Source organism: Pleurodeles waltl, chromosome 7 (genome assembly GCF_031143425.1).
Source record: "Pleurodeles waltl isolate 20211129_DDA chromosome 7, aPleWal1.hap1.20221129, whole genome shotgun sequence".
Classification (NCBI taxonomy): Eukaryota; Metazoa; Chordata; class Amphibia; order Caudata; family Salamandridae; genus Pleurodeles; species Pleurodeles waltl.
This window is the reverse complement of record NC_090446.1, coordinates 1,367,310,448-1,367,326,112: the sequence shown is the minus strand read 5'-3', so window position 1 is coordinate 1,367,326,112 and position 15,665 is coordinate 1,367,310,448. Positions and strand designations below refer to the sequence as shown.

General features: G+C 44.7%; 1 protein-coding gene across 1 annotated transcript; it reads right to left on the bottom strand.

The window, feature by feature from the left end:
- Window positions 1-1,038: 1,038 nt before the first annotated feature.
- Window positions 1,039-11,954, bottom strand: LOC138247407 (uncharacterized). The gene is made up of 5 exons (XM_069202045.1): window positions 11,835-11,954; window positions 7,560-7,718; window positions 5,963-6,131; window positions 2,105-2,181; window positions 1,039-1,351 (listed from the first exon to the last, which is right to left on the bottom strand). Exons 1-5 carry the CDS (start codon window positions 11,917-11,919, stop codon window positions 1,209-1,211), a joined length of 633 nt encoding a protein of 210 aa, XP_069058146.1. The 5' UTR covers window positions 11,920-11,954; the 3' UTR covers window positions 1,039-1,208.
- Between the last annotated feature and the right edge of the window lie 3,711 nt (window positions 11,955-15,665).

Genomic DNA, 15,665 nt, shown 5'->3' with positions numbered 1-15,665 from the left:
AAGTCTCTTTGGAATGTGAAATCCTGCCTTGCCCAGGCCCGGCCCCAGACACTCACCAGGGGGTTGGAGACTGCATTGTGTGAGGGCAGGCACAGCCCTTTCAGGTGTGAATGGCCACTCCTCCCCACCCTCCTAGCACAGATGGCTCATCAGGATATGTAGGCTACACCCCAGCTCCCTTTGGGTCACTGTTCAGTGTGAGGTGCAACCAGCCCAAATGTCAAACTGACCCAGACAGGGAATCCACAAACAGGCAGAGTCACAGAAATGGTATAAGCAAGAAAATGCTCACTTTCTAAAAGTGGCATTTTCAAACACACAATCTTAAAATCTACTTTACTAAAAGATGCATTTTTAAATTGTGAGCTGAGACCCCAAACTCCACATGTCCATCCGCACTTTAATCAGATTTAAAGGTAGCCCCCCCCCCCCCCCATGTAATCTATGAGAGGGACAGGCCTTGCAACAGTGAAAAACGATTTTAGCAATATTTCACTGTCAGGCCATATAAAACACATTACTATATGTCCTACCTTAACCATACACTGCACCCTGCACTTGGGGCTACCTAGGGCCTACCTTAGGGGTGTCTTACATGTAAAAAAAAGACTTTAGGCCTGGCAATTGGCTACACCTGTCGAGTCGAATTTACAGTTAAAACTGCACACACAGACACTGCAGTGGCAGGTCTGAGACATGATTCCAGAACTACTTATGAGGGTGGCACAACCAGTGCTGCAGGCCCACTAGTAGCATTTGATTTACAAGGCCCTGGGCACCTCTAGTGCACTGTACTATGGACTTACTAATAAATCAAATATGCCAATCATGGATAAACCAATCACATACCCATTTTGTAAAGGAGTACTTGCGCACTGGTTAGCAGTGGTAAAGTGCCCAGAGTAACAAAAACAGTTAAGTCAGAGTCCAGCACACATCAGCAACCTGGGGAACAGAGGCAAAAAGTTAAGGGAGACTACGCCAACGATGAAAAGTCTAACAAAACCCATGTTACATGATCATAAGAGCAAGCAGCAAGCAAATCTTACAAAAATGCTTTATTGAAATAAAGTTGATAAAACCTTTCATAAATAGGTGCAGCAGTGCAAGTTAATCACAGAAGATAGATACTTTGAACCTTTGTAGTCAAACAGTCTGTAGGAGAGACGCCAAGAGCATAGATTCCACTGTACGGAGTCCCAGGAGGGTCAGTGCTTAGTGGTGGCAAGCACAAAGCCCAGGGCTACCAGAAGGAGAAACATGGAAATGCTGAGGATGACTGTGATGACCACCATGCCGCCAGATCGTCCTTCCAGAAACTGGGGCATGTCATGCACGCTTGGGGCCAATGCTGTAAAGGAAACACGATGAGTTAGGAAGGCACCATGACCACCGGCAAACCTTTATTTTATTTTTATTTTTTAAACACTACCTTCAGGCACTATTTGTGTGTGAGAAAAGATGAGGGTACCTTTAGTGTAGCTGTGGGGAGGATCAAGTGCACAAGGACTAGGCCAGGATGCAGGAAGATTGACTGTCAGCAAGTAAGCCCTTTTGCATGCGGCCTAAGGAAGAGGTTCTAGTTTGCTGTAACCAAAAGCATCACCTACCAAGGACACCACTTAAGGTTGCGAGGGACTTAACAGTTGGCACTTCCCTAAGTTCAAGGGAGGTTATAGGACGAGAGATGAAGGGGAGGCTGATTGGAGAGGTGAAAATGTTGAAAACATGTTTCTCAATTCACTCTCCAGGGAGAGTGAAGCAGAGATCGAGGGGGTAGAGATACAAGACGGCATTTAGAGGCAAGTGACTAGTAGCTCTATTGTTGCTTGCACAATTCGTGCAGACTACAAATGTTTAGGTAGTTTCTCTAAATTTACATTGATTGCTGCTTGCCACATCTTAATACTTTATAATTTGTAAAGTAACATATGCAGTTCTACGACTTCATATCCTCTGACTTAACCTCCAATGTAAAGCATTACTTCACCTGTGTGTGTGTGTGTGTGTGGGGGGGGGGGGGGGGGGGGGTAGATTTCACCTCTGTGAGACCCGCCATTTCACACCCCTGTCAAACATCATAACACCCTCTCCCCTCACTTACATCTAGTTTGGATGGGCACAGACCAGTTTGATACAGCCACCAGGTTACCAGTCCCAGAATACAGGCAAAAGCGAATCCTGCAATCAAGAGAACAGCATGATAGCACAGCGCGTTAATCACCTAGCTGGTGCTAGCAAGAAAACATTCGAATTTGTGAGGGGTTGGAAGGAGACATTTACCCGGCATTGATAAGAATCAACCATTGCAGAATAAAAACAAGTATTTGCAATGCAATAGGTTTTGTATTTGAGAGAGTTAGGGCTATTGGTGTAAACAAAGTATTTTACCTATGTGTTTTGATTGGGAGTAGTAGTGGATGTGTGAACAGACAGCTGCAGCACTGCCTAGAGGACTTAGAATGGAGGATTTACCAATGGACCAGAGAAGCAGCTAGCAGCACTGCCTAGGGGACAGAGAATGAGCTCTACCACTGGGGCCAGAGAAGCAGCTGCAGCTCTGGTTCTGTCTAGAGGACTTCGAATGAGGAATTCATGAGTTTCCAGAGAAGCAGCTGCAGCACTGCCTATGGGATTAAGGAGGCTTTACTACTGGACAAGAGAAGTGGCTGCAGCACTGTTTAGAATGAGGAAGACAAACACACACACAGATCCATTTATTTCTACAACAGCAGAGGAGGGAAAAGTGGTTTCAAAACACCAATTAAGTATTCAAGAGCAGAGGCACAAGAACAAAAAAAAAAAAAAAAAAAAAAAAAAAAACTGAAACCTTCAGTGCCTTTCTAAACACAGTTTACTAGTTTGGCGAAAATACATTGCTATGGACAACCAAAACACCAAGGCTCCAATGCCCAGACAGGAGAGGCACCATCACATGCTGTAAAAGGAAGCGTGACCATAGAGTGATGGCCAACAAAAATGTTTTGTGAAATCACCTAGGAGGAACTAAACACACAAAAAGGAGGTACATTTAGAAAATAATGTTTTGGGGGGGGGGGGGGGGGGGGGAGAAACACCCACACACATTTAAGTCAACCACCAATAACGAATGACAATAGTGGGTGTTGTCAAGGCCCATAGACTGACTGCAGCATGTCTTGCAGACAGAGCATGCAAACTGCCTAGGCTTGAGCCAAGTGCTTACCATTGATAATACATGGCGGATGCTCCTATCTACCTGCAGATTCCTCTTGAATAGCCTTCAAGGTGTTAGACTAGTAAGCCTTCATGTCAGTATGAGTGGGTGTCCGCTATAAATCATAGCGGAAGTGATGTTGCCATAAATTGCATATTATCACAGGAGCCATAAAGGGGTCCCCACCCTCCTTACTACCACTACTGTAAAGACCATATACATTTTCACATTCATTTTCCACATTGCCAGAGCAGCAGGATGGGAAGGACTGCAGATTGTGCAATCTAGTGCAAGGTAAGAAATAGGATATTATAGCGGCCATTACTCCACACCCCCCCCCCCCCCATTGGAATCTTAAGGAACTTGCAGGTAGATAGTATCCACAAGGACTGAGGTTACCAATGCATGTATATTTTTTTTTCTTCTGATGGATCATTCTACCTGCAATTAGATTATTTTTTGAACTGATTGCCAAGCAATACCACCAGGAGATGGAAAGCTTGATGGTTACACCAGGAAATGCATTTGCAAAGATTGTGCTAAATGCCCCCGGTAGGAATTCACCTTTTCTGCATGCTCTTGGCTCACCTTTTACTAAAGCTTTTGCAGGACCAAATACTTTACCTCTACAAATGAAAAGTGCCCGCACGCCCACTTTTAACAGGGGGGGGGAATTTGCATAAACCTTATTGGTGTATTTAACTTGCCTTTAAGTCCATAGTATATGGTGCAATGAGTACCCAGACCCTTTATGCCAACTGGCAATAGTGGACTGAAGACCTTAGTGCCATCTGATAGAGTGGCAGTGCAAACCTGGCTTCAAACCAATTATTGTAGCCCAGCTGTTTGTGTAAAAATTGCAATTCAGTCTGTCAAACTAAGCCCTTTTGACAGATCACAACCTCCCTTTTAAATATTAATAGGTAACCCTATGTAGGGGTTGAAGTCTGGATGCTTGATATTTGAGAAGTAGGACAGGTAGAAAATTAAGGCTATCAATCTTAGTGACTAACAGTGAAGGCTGGCTTATAAGTAAATACTGGGAAGCAATATTAAATACTAATACTGTATCCCAGGCAATGTACCAAATAGAAAAATATTTGGTTATTGAAACCAAATTATTGGCGATCAGGTTTTAAATATTTAGGAAAGAACTTTATAAAGTCCCCCCCCCCCCCTCCCATCACCTAAAGTACCTGGAGCTTAATTTGCATGTGATGTAGCTTCTCCAAGCCACTAATGGGTGTGAAATGCCTCCAGGAGCAAACCTGTATGACATCTAGGATTCCTGCCTTTGCAGGGTGGAGGCTGTGGGCATCCTTTGACACCACAGTTTCAAATCCTTCTTGACCGGTCTGTTGGGTTTACTTAGAACCGGGTGCGGGGGGAAAAAAAAATCACAAATAATAAGATGCCATGACAATTCTTGTGGTTCCGTTTGGTTTGCTGATGGACTCCGACATCAGTTAGGACAAAAGCAGACTGGATTTATTGTGGGCCATTTAGTGTTATGTGTTTGGGGGGGGGGGGGGGGATGCCACACACACACTGCCGACTCAAAGTTTAGTTAGCTAAAGACTTAGCATCTTGAAAAGCCCCAGAGTGGGTATGGTCAGGCCTAGAACTACACCGCCCTCCTGGATAGGGTGTTCCCAGGAGTCATTTCTGTACCCTAGCTGGTACCAGGGATAAATGAGGCACCTCCAAGCATGCACTTCTGGACCTGCAAAAGAACTGGGCCTGCTGTATGACGAGAGGAGCCCTGAAGGACTGACACGATCCCTCTTGTACCTCGGACAAAGATGTGGACTTCAAGGTTAATAAGGTCGACCTCTTGCTAAACGACTGACTCAAATGGAAGCAGATTACCATCAGAACGAAAGCATCTCCGGTTCCAAGTAAGCACCTTCCAGGATAAAGAGGAAACAGAACTGTTACTTGCTACTCACTGCAACATATTGAGAAGAAGAAATCTTGAAAGCAAAGAGACAAGTAAATTTGGGCAGATAGCATCAATGTCCCTGCTGAATCTCTATGCACGGAGATTGACTCAAGATTCAGAATGAGGTCTTGTCCTTCCGACTGGACAAGAAGATCTACCCTAAGGAGGAGACAGAGGTGGGGGTGACTGGGATCAATAAGGGAGCGGTGCAGACAGTCTTCGCCAGTCCAGAACCACTATGACTTGGTTGTGGTTGATGTTCAAAACCTGAGGTGGGCATGAAACCTGTAGTGAAAAGAAAAAGGTCACCTTCAACCAGAACATGCTTCACCAAAACTCCGACCGAGCCCAAAACCTGTCCAAGACATCCAGCTTTTTCTTCTTAAGAGCTAGCATTCAGGAAATTGTTCGATTTCACTCCTGATTGAATTGGCACTATGGTGAGTGCTGGGAGACGAGCAAGCTAGAGTACATGAAGTGGAAAATACACAATTACATTTCACTTTCTTTGGCAAAGGGTAGTTAAGTGATTCGCACAGAATAACATGAGGTTGAGTCTAGTACATACACTGAGATTTGAACCTAAACGCAAAATTAGCCAGCTCCAGTTCACCTCACTTGTGAATTGCTTAATGCACACAATGTTTTAGCCACGTGATTAAATTACAATCATACCATGTACTCCGACAGTGAAACAAAAACGACAGAGTATATCCTCAAAGCGAATGGGTCTTCCTCAGTAGAGGAGCAAACATCTTTTGGGCTGAAGATAAGAGGGACATCGACCGCGTAGACCTCAGCAGTCCATAAAGAGCCCCACTCACCGATAGCTCTTCTCTGCGAGGACGCTGATGATGGCGTCCCCCGGAAGTGATTCCAGATATGGTCCCACTTGGTAGACAAAGTTGCTACTGGATGGCGGTTCCGCATACATTGGGTTGCAACGAGGAATTTCATAGCTGTTCTGGGCTCGATACAGGGTGCCGTTTGAGTCTACAAAACAAGAAACACAAAAAGCATGCTCAATGCAAACAGCATTCAATAGACCGGTCTAGATACAGGCATGTACTCATAAAACATTGGCAACAATTTGTTATGTGTGCACTAAACGTGAGCCCTTAGAAAAACGAGTGACAACGCTCGAAATACCGTCCACATTCCAATCCATGTTTTGGCCCACTATGCCATTGCAGACGACATAGTGATGCACATAATTGGGAATTTAAAGGAGGAGGATTATGGAATAAAAAAAAAAAAAAAAAAAAAAAAAAAAAAAACACGCAAGCGTGAAATTTAGAGCTGAAGTAGAGAATTGTGGAATATAGGAATAAGATGGAATTATAGCTGGGCAGCAGCCTGGAATGGAGACAGATTTATGAAAATCTTTTGAGAAAATGTTTATTAAAATCCAAATTAAGCACTACAAACAGGCCACTGCACCCACGCACTGTTGTGGAGTGCTAGTGGTCAGGGTGGAGAAACAAACCTGGTGTAACCAGGTCAGGGTAGACCGGAAACTACTGCTGGCAGAGCCCTCCCCCCCCCCCCCCCTCTTCCTACACAAAGCCTGTGCCAGATTACAGAGGACACCAGAGATGCAATGGTGCTTATGAAGGGCATGAGTTTCACTGTATTCAAGGGATGAACAAGCGACTCCATTCAGACTGTGCGCATCTTGATGGTTTAGTTCACTGAAAACCTGAATGTCCGATTGGGTTTGACCCTCGAGGCTAGTGATGTACTATCCACATCCAGCAGGGACCAGGAACAGAGCTACGGTGCAACCCAACCCTGAAAGCATGAGGCGGGGGGTCTGAATGGCATGCAGAGAATTTCTACTTTCATATGGCTTACATCTTCCCTTCCTCATGCCAAACCATCCTCTTTTCAATTAATGTATAAAAATAAAAATGATAGACAACTCTTCCACCACAGTGGCCTCCGGTTCAACCTTTATCCAGTGGGGTACCTGCTAAGGTCTGCCTTATAGTAAAGGCGGGACTAACGCGTCTCTGCAACCACCCCCTGTCCACCCTCAGTCCACTAGTTCTCTTCCCCACTAAATCAAACTCAAGCACAAATTCCCCATGAGAGTTTACAGAGTATACACACTGTCCAAAAACCTCAACACATTAAAACAAAGAACACGTCCAGGCGAAACAGGCTTAACTCTGGCTCCACTTGCTAGTGGAGTCTAACAAGGTATATAAACCACTTACACAACCTCCTTAAACTCATCTGTGCCCTATCTCTTATTTCCTTCACAAGCGCCTAGAAGCATTTCAAGGCACGGTGTTTGAACAAAGACCTACCCCATACAACTGGGCATTCGTTTTCTGCTTTGCTCCGTCAGACACCAATTTGCCCGCAACTAAGACGCTTCTACAATCCCCGCAGGCGTGGCCGGACCCCCGCACCTACCTGTGGGCTCCACCTGTACCAGGATGGAGGACGTGCTCCGGTTCGCCAGGTTCGGGTCGGGGGTCTGGAGGACCCAGGCCTCGTAGAAGCAAGCAGCGGGCGCCAGCCAGATCAGGGACGACATCTGCAGATTCTGGGAGTACAGGGAGACCGTGTAGTCTGTGGGGAGAAACAAGTCAGCGAGTGGAGCGGGTGTGGCTAGCTCAGTGGGTTACTGCTTTAGTAACTAATCCTTTTGTTACTTGCACTTCATACATTCCAATCTTGATATAGCACAGTGACCTATGGAGTGTCATTAAAGAGCTGCATGGTATAGATTATGTTATTCCCCTCCACAAGTTTTGGTGACTCCTCAAACATTCCACAGTTTCCCGGGCATTAAGGAGGGCGAGTATCTCAATAGAACCACATTTTGAGCCATAACAGCTAATCAGGCATACAGCTTTGCAGAGTTTAGTCGATATAATGCTGTCGAAATGGTGACTAGATCCTGGATTTTACTTTGTAATCTAGGGAGATCCACGCAGACAAGCCTGGAGTGGCGATTCGTACATCGCAGCAATAACCGATACCGGGGCACAAGCAGCGAGGAGAGTTTCTTATTGTCACTTCAAAAAACAAGGGCCTGATTTAAAGGACCGTCGGTTAATTTTTTGTAATTTCATCCTGGTGAAATCCGTAGCCTCTCCTTGAAGCCAATGCAAGGAAGAGAAACAAAGCTACGCAGCTGTGTCACTGGACAAGTACTAGAGAGAAACTAATTTGGAGGCAGGTTTTCTACTTTGGTCACCCACTGTGTATCAGATGTGGATGCACAGTACAAATGTCAGATGAATGTCTGCGTGACTTATTACGGAAATTAGTAATGCATTTACAACACTTTAGGGTGCGAGAGCCCTTTAAATCACATTATACAGAGGCAATAATTCATACGTGTGCAAGTCAGTGTATATGTTTTTTTTTTTTTTTTTTTTTTTAAGACAATGACAGTTGCAAGGTGTAGGATTCACATATAGTTCATACCAATAAGCATTATGTTTAGAGTGCATGGTCAGAGGGAAATAAAAAAAAAAAAAAAAAAAAAATAAATAAAATGAGGACTTAAGTGGTTGATTACTGTAATAAGACTACTACCCAAAATCAACCTTCCCTTGACCTAACACAAAAAAAAAAAAAGTCTGAGAAAGTGTTGGAGAGCCATGCTTTGCAGTTCAAAGAACTACATTAGAAGGATTGCAACTTGCAAACTGCAAGTAAAGAACGCTGTGTCAAAAGAAGTAGCACATCTCGCACAAATTTGTGAAATGTAGGTCAGACAGACTACTTGGGCATTAATGGAGTGGAAGTTTGGCTCCCTCCACATATGGAATGTGTGTTAAAAAAAAAAAAGCCTTCTCATGGCCAAATCTTCAGGTGGTCGAAATCTTATGTAGCTGTCCATGTGTTTCAACAATGCAGACAGTACAGCCTTCAAAACCAGACTGAACATAGGCTGAGACATCCCTGCAGTTAGGACCACAATATTTTGAAAGGAGCCTGCGGCCAGGAAGTGCAGCACTGACATGACTTGTACAATGGGTGGTGTGCTATAGGGATTACGACTGGCAAGCATCAGATCTGGTTCCGACTGACAACAGATCCATTATTGTAGCTGCATAAAAATCAGACCTTTGATCTTTATGTTACCTCATCTGCTCTACAGCAGATGCATTGACCCAGTTACTATAGAGGAGAAAGGAAAAAAAAAAAAAAAAAAAAGAGACTGACAATCACCGACTTCTCATAAATGGCTGTAGCCACCAGAGGCATTTTAACATTACCAGCATCCTCTGAAATGTGCATGGCACACAGATCTGTGTGCAGGTGTCTTAACCCCCACACAATATTATGAACTGCAGCCTCTGAACAATTAAGCTAGAACAGATTGTCTGTCCCATCTGTCATTGGACACTTTCATGGAGGAGGAAATTAAAAATAAATTATGAAGTGTAAGCCGACTGTCAGAATCTCAATCCCCCCCACCCCCCCAACCCTTGTGACCTCTACCTTTCCGCTACCACATTGACACCCACTTTATGGATTCCCAGAATAATTGGCATTCCATCACTGGTGGGAAGTAATGCAGGTTGCTGTAGGAGGGTGGGGTTGGTGCCCACAGATAAACACAGTGGGAGTCCGCCAGTGCAAGTCCCGGCTGCCAGAAAGCAACATGTGCACAAGGTCGAGACACACCTGTGTCTAAGAGCACACTTTTGAAGTTATTGGCGTTCGAAGCCCCGAGATGATTGAATGGTTCATTCATAGTCAAGGATGCCTTACATCGCACTTCAATATCAGACGACTCCAATCACACTATACTAAGCTCTGGGTTTCGAATACACCAAAGTATTCTGGGAATTGTAGTCCGGGTTCACTTTAAATTGAAAAAGAGTAATCTTCTACATTACAGTAGCTCATAGAAGCAAGACTTGGTTCTTGAATGAGTCGCTTGAGCACTTGTCTAAGAAGCCGATGAAGAACAGCCGGATCACAGCTCGCCTTGGAAACACGAGTCACCTCGCTTCCCTGTCTTGAGAGACCTTATCTGACTAATTGGCGGACGTAGAATTTAGTCCTCAGGTAACAAGGGTAAGCTTTAAGTGGGCCGGAGCCCTTCAGGTCTCCGACCCGGTAGTTAGACACGTCCCTAGTTAATGTCCTTCGTTGTAATGGCAGAAACACCGATCAAATACTGAAGAATGGACGTAAAACCATTAAGGTGATGTCAGATTTAGTTCCCATGTTTTAAGGATGCTTGCGTTCCTCAAGGGTGTTTTCTATTTCGAGGAAAGTGTTTCTGATTTTTCTTCTTGTAGCATATCATTCTTGTATAGAGCATACATTCAAGCCCGTGGCCTCCAGGGGTTTTATACCGATAACACGATCGAGCGCTCTGGAGCCCAGGCTGAGGGCAGTACAGTCACAGTGCCCGGCAGTGATCAAAGGGTGTTCAGAATGTATGGTCATCCGATCCTTGGCCTCTCTGCAGAGCGCAGCGGTCAAGCGTTCCAGTTGTCAAGATATTGACAAGGCAAAGTGAAAGAAAACGCGGTGCTTGCAGGGGAATGACTGTGTCGTGTGCGTTTGAGGGGGTAGTGAAGCGAAGGGGGTGTGAGAAAGAGCATTCAGAAAGGAGTGGAAAGGGGGCAACTGAGGAGGAAAGATGGAGGTGTAAGACTGGCAAATGGACGAGATGTGGAGAGAAAGGGTCTACCTGCGCAAGAGACTGACATAGCGGAAAATTGTGTGACGAACCAGTCAATTGGCTGAATGGCACTATAGAAGTCACTGAATTTGAGTTTACACCTTTAAGTCAGGCCCCTAATTACACAGGGCTATTTTCGTTTTTTTTTTTTTAGATTCCCACCACCACAAGCCCTGAACAAGTGGACTTAATACTAGTCCTGGTTATCTGGGTGCATGTGGGGTTGCGCCTAACCCCCCTCCGCTGCATGTGAAGGGTCCTGGGTAGCGGGATTGAACCTTCCACAAGGGCAGGCGCGGACAGATCAACCAGATGGCTCCAGGACACGGCTTTTTCTGGACTTTCGCTCTTGTTTTCACCTTCAGCCCTTTGGAACAGCAGCAAGACTGCAACTCCCAAAATGCATCGGGTTGATTAATGACATCCAGGAGTGGAAACAAGATATCCTGGTGACACAAGCTTCTAGAAAGCGTAGAGAGGCTTCCCCTGACGAGGAGTTCTCTGATAAACAAAAGGTTCACTGCCCCCAAACACACAGGAAGCAGAACACACGGATAGACTACAAAAAGTTGCGAAGGACCAAGAACACACCAACGCGTTAGTCTTCCACAACCCAACGACAACCGTAATTCAAACGAAACGAGTTATAGACTCTAGCTAAATTGCCCCATAAAAAGGTTGGTCCTCAGGCAATCCTGCACTTGCCGTCACTAACATTGTGCACTTTTTTTTTGTTGTTAAATAAAAGCATAATTATAAGTTGGGGTTAAGTGTATCAGAAGAGTAAAATGCACGCTTTTATTTTTAAAGAAATGCTTGAAGTCACAACAGAAGGTCATACCTGGAATCAAAACCTTCTTTACCATACGGCAAAGGCCCTCCCTCCAAATATGTATAGCCATTACCAGCCCCAAGAGCCCCCCCCCGCCTCAGGCTGGCGGCAGCCTCGTGCCTACGATGAGGCGACCGTATAGGGCAGATCTGTGGTACCCACCTGAGGAGACTCCCGCTTAGCATCCGCAGCTACTTACCCACGAAAAACGACGCGTTTGGCTGACTGCTGCACAGCAGGGCCGAAAAAAGGACCCCACACAGGAAGCAAACTTTAAATGACATCCTATTGACCACGCAGTTTACAGAAAGAGAAAACGGTACCTATGACAACGCTCTTGAGGTGGGCGGTTTTATACTGTTTGGGGGAGGCACCGGAGGGGTCGTGCAGGTGCTGGAAAATAGCTGTTAACCTGTCCGGGGTGTTTACCAGGTGGCTGCATTTCAACGGAGCGTCGTTTCCACTAGATGACTACTTTTTTTTACCAGTCTTTGTTTTAAGGCGTTCTTAGTTCAGGTTTAGACGAACACACGCAAGACTACAGCTCCCAGAATGCACTGATTTGTGCCTGATCGTGTGTCATCAAGGGAAAGAGCGTGCGCAGCCCAGCGCATTCACATGATAAACTGTATAGCGTGTTCCCGCCTACAGTCTCTTCACAAAAATGTTAATGGTTTCATAGAGCTCTCGAGTTTCCGCGCGTGTGTAAAACTCATGCAGTCTAGGATGCTTTTCTTAGGCCTTCTAAGATGAGTAGTTGTCTTTATTCCATTATAAAATTGAGACTACAAGACCCAGAATGCAAATAATTATCTTCGAATGGATGGAGCACACATTCATGGACCTGGGAAACTTGAGAACTCTGGCTTCACCCTAGTGTACTCATAATAAAGAGTAAACTGTGCCCACTTCCGGTATCCCCACTGCCTGCGGCTTATTGTCCCTCCCCCAATATCTCATCACAAAGTATTGTGTGCCCCCGTCCAGTGTCCTCTTTAGAAAGTGACACGTGTCCACCTCCAGTGGCCTCATTTCAAAGAGATACATGTCGACCTCAAGTGACCGCATAATAATAAATAATTTGTCCACCGACCTCAGTGTCCTAATTGCTAAAGTTGCACCTCACGGGAACAAAGTCTTATTTCTGGGACCCTTCACTTGAAGCAGTCATGTGCAATGTTCCCTCTAATTTTTTTCCACTGTGTGCAGCAGTGTGCGGTCTCTGTGCACTGCAGCCAAGGATACGTGCGCCAAGAAATTGACCATTCACGCGCGCGCAGCGCATAACTAGCCAATATCTTTGGCATTAGCCCCTCCATACCACTAAAGCAAAAAAGGGATATCATTGCTCCAGGCAATAGGGCATTAAGGCAGTTTTGTGACCTGGTTGCACACCCCAAGGACATGACCTGTTAAGTGCACCTACACCCCAGTTAGAGAAAACAGAAATCAGGAGGTTGAACCATTATGAAACTTTAATGAATGCTCTCAGAGTGCTGCAGAGGACCCCGCACATCAAATACAGCCAGTTGTACAATTGATTAACATTTACAATTTGATGAACACACTGCTGATGAATGCCATGATGCCCCTGCCAAGATACAGGCTGAGAAATGTTCCTACCCCACCCACACACAGACTGTAGGAGAAGCCGCATCAGAGTTTAGACAAGTCAGGTGCCAACGTTATATGTGTGACATGTTTGTTTTTCTCATCTGTCCTTACCATTTTTCCAGTGCTGATAAACTTGGTCTAAATCAACTTTCCCATTTGAGAGGTAAGCCTTTGTCCTCATCAGCATATCTAGGTGACTCTCCTCTAGTCTGTTTCTTAATTTGGACTTGATTGAGTTCATGAGGCTGAATCCTCGTTCGCAGTCTGCACTTGAAGCCTGGAAAGTTGCACAGATATCAACAAGCTGAGATACAACACTATACTGTGCAGCATTCCGCAGAGTGAAATTCACCATGTCTTGAAAGGTCCTAAACAATCCGTTTTTTATATGCGCTGCCACCACATATTTATAATCTCTGTACTGCCGAACAACATCACCAGGGGTGTCACAATCACCCAGGACCAAGACCTTCTTATACTTCTCAACAAGTCTTTGTACATTCCCAGTCCCAAAATCAAACTGTGATTGTGTTGTTACTGTATGGAAATCAAAGCTTGTCCATTCCTTCAATTAATCTTCTGGGAACCTTCTTTCCATGTGCTCACAAAGAAGTTTAATGAAAGATAACATCGGCTCACTATCATACTCTCGGTCCTCTCTGCACAAAGCCATCAGATCTCTTACTGTGTTGCTCCAAAAGACAGTGTCGCCCAAGTACTGTTCCTTTATTTGGGTACTTTTTGCTCTTGCATACTGTACAGCTTCAATGGTGGTCAAAGAGCTTTTCTGAAACAACTTGCACAAAGATGCAAGTTCACCCAGAATGTCATTTAGTGCTGCAAAGGAAATATGGTAGTTTGAGTCTGATAGTTTTTTGTAGCAATATTTAGCAATTGGGTCATTCTCCTCAACTCTTTCAGGATCAAAGTATTTGAGAGCAACCTCATAATTACGCAAGAGTGCACCAACAGCAAAACGCCTTGAAAGCCACCGCACCTCATTGAGTGGCTGAAAGGAGACCCCTTCACATTCAGTGACCAAAGCAATTTCGTCCAGCTTGGACTTTCTTAAAGGTGAGCGGGAGAACACAGTGTAGACAGTCCTCAGTAATGTTTCCATTTCCCTGATCATCTGAACTTTTTTCCAGGCATCATCAACTCCCAAATCTTCTCTGTGCGCAACACAGTGCTGCTCAACTAGAAGAGGAATGGATTGTTTGAGGCGGGTAGCAACACCATTGTTCTTTCCCAGCATCACTGATGCATCATCTGATGTAAACATGACCATTTTCATAAGGTCCAGCTTATTGGCAGTGTAGAACTCTTTTACAGCTATAGTGATAGCCTCCGCATTGCATGCACTCAGAGTTACAATTCCCCCAAACACTGTTTTGTGCTCTGTTGATGTTACAGATCAGAACTTGAAGTAGAGGATGAGCATTTTTGTAACTGAAATATCTGTGCTCTCATCAATTATCAATGTGTTATACCGAGCACTGCGAAGTTCTGCCATGAAGTCAGAGCGTATTACGCTGTTGATGGCCTCCAAAAACTCAAAGGCATAGTTCTTGCTCCTCCAGCTGTCTGGTATCTTCACATACAATGCGACGTGGTCATGGATGTTTTGAACGGATAACATTGATGTGTTCATTTTGACTGCTAGCAACACGTTGATGAGAATCTTTATCTCTTCGGGCAGGGATCTTTGCCGTTCAACTACTTCTAGTTTATTTGCTCTGTCACTGGCGGTTTCCGTTAGCATGGTGCGCACTCCAAAACCCAGCCTGGCAGCAGCACCTTTATTTCTCAGTGTCCCCAAAGCAGATTCATGAACTTTGCTACATATTTGGCGTTTCAAGAGTCCAGCTTCAAGCCATCACTCCATTTCTTCCCAGTAGAAAAGTCCCCTGCGATCTTTGCTTCTGCACATACTTTGCAGATCAGGCCTACTTCTGGATTGTATAGAAATAGCTCTTCCAGTTGTACGCAAACCTTGCTCCTGGACTTCTCAGTCTCCACAATTTCTTTCAGCCATTCTTCTTTGAACACAAGACAGCATTTCTTCCTTTGTGGTGAAGCACTGCTCTCTGATGAAGTCACAGCTTTGCGCTTGAACATTTTGGTGGCAATCAGTCTGAGCCTACTGTGCCGCAAATCCTGCAAAAAAAAAGGACATTAATTAAAGTGAGGAACATTATTTAAAGTTGTTTTTTCTGCTATTGAATGCAATCTACCAGACAAGACTGAGCTATCTCTTGGAAAATGTAGAAAGTAATTACCTGGGCCTTTCTGTTTGATCTCACACCTGCCTGTAGATGTAACACTGTCTAAGATGTCTGCAATAGAAGAAAAAACATGGTTACAGCACATGCTTATGTTCAAGATGTACTACAAGGAAAAACTACTAAATATTTAC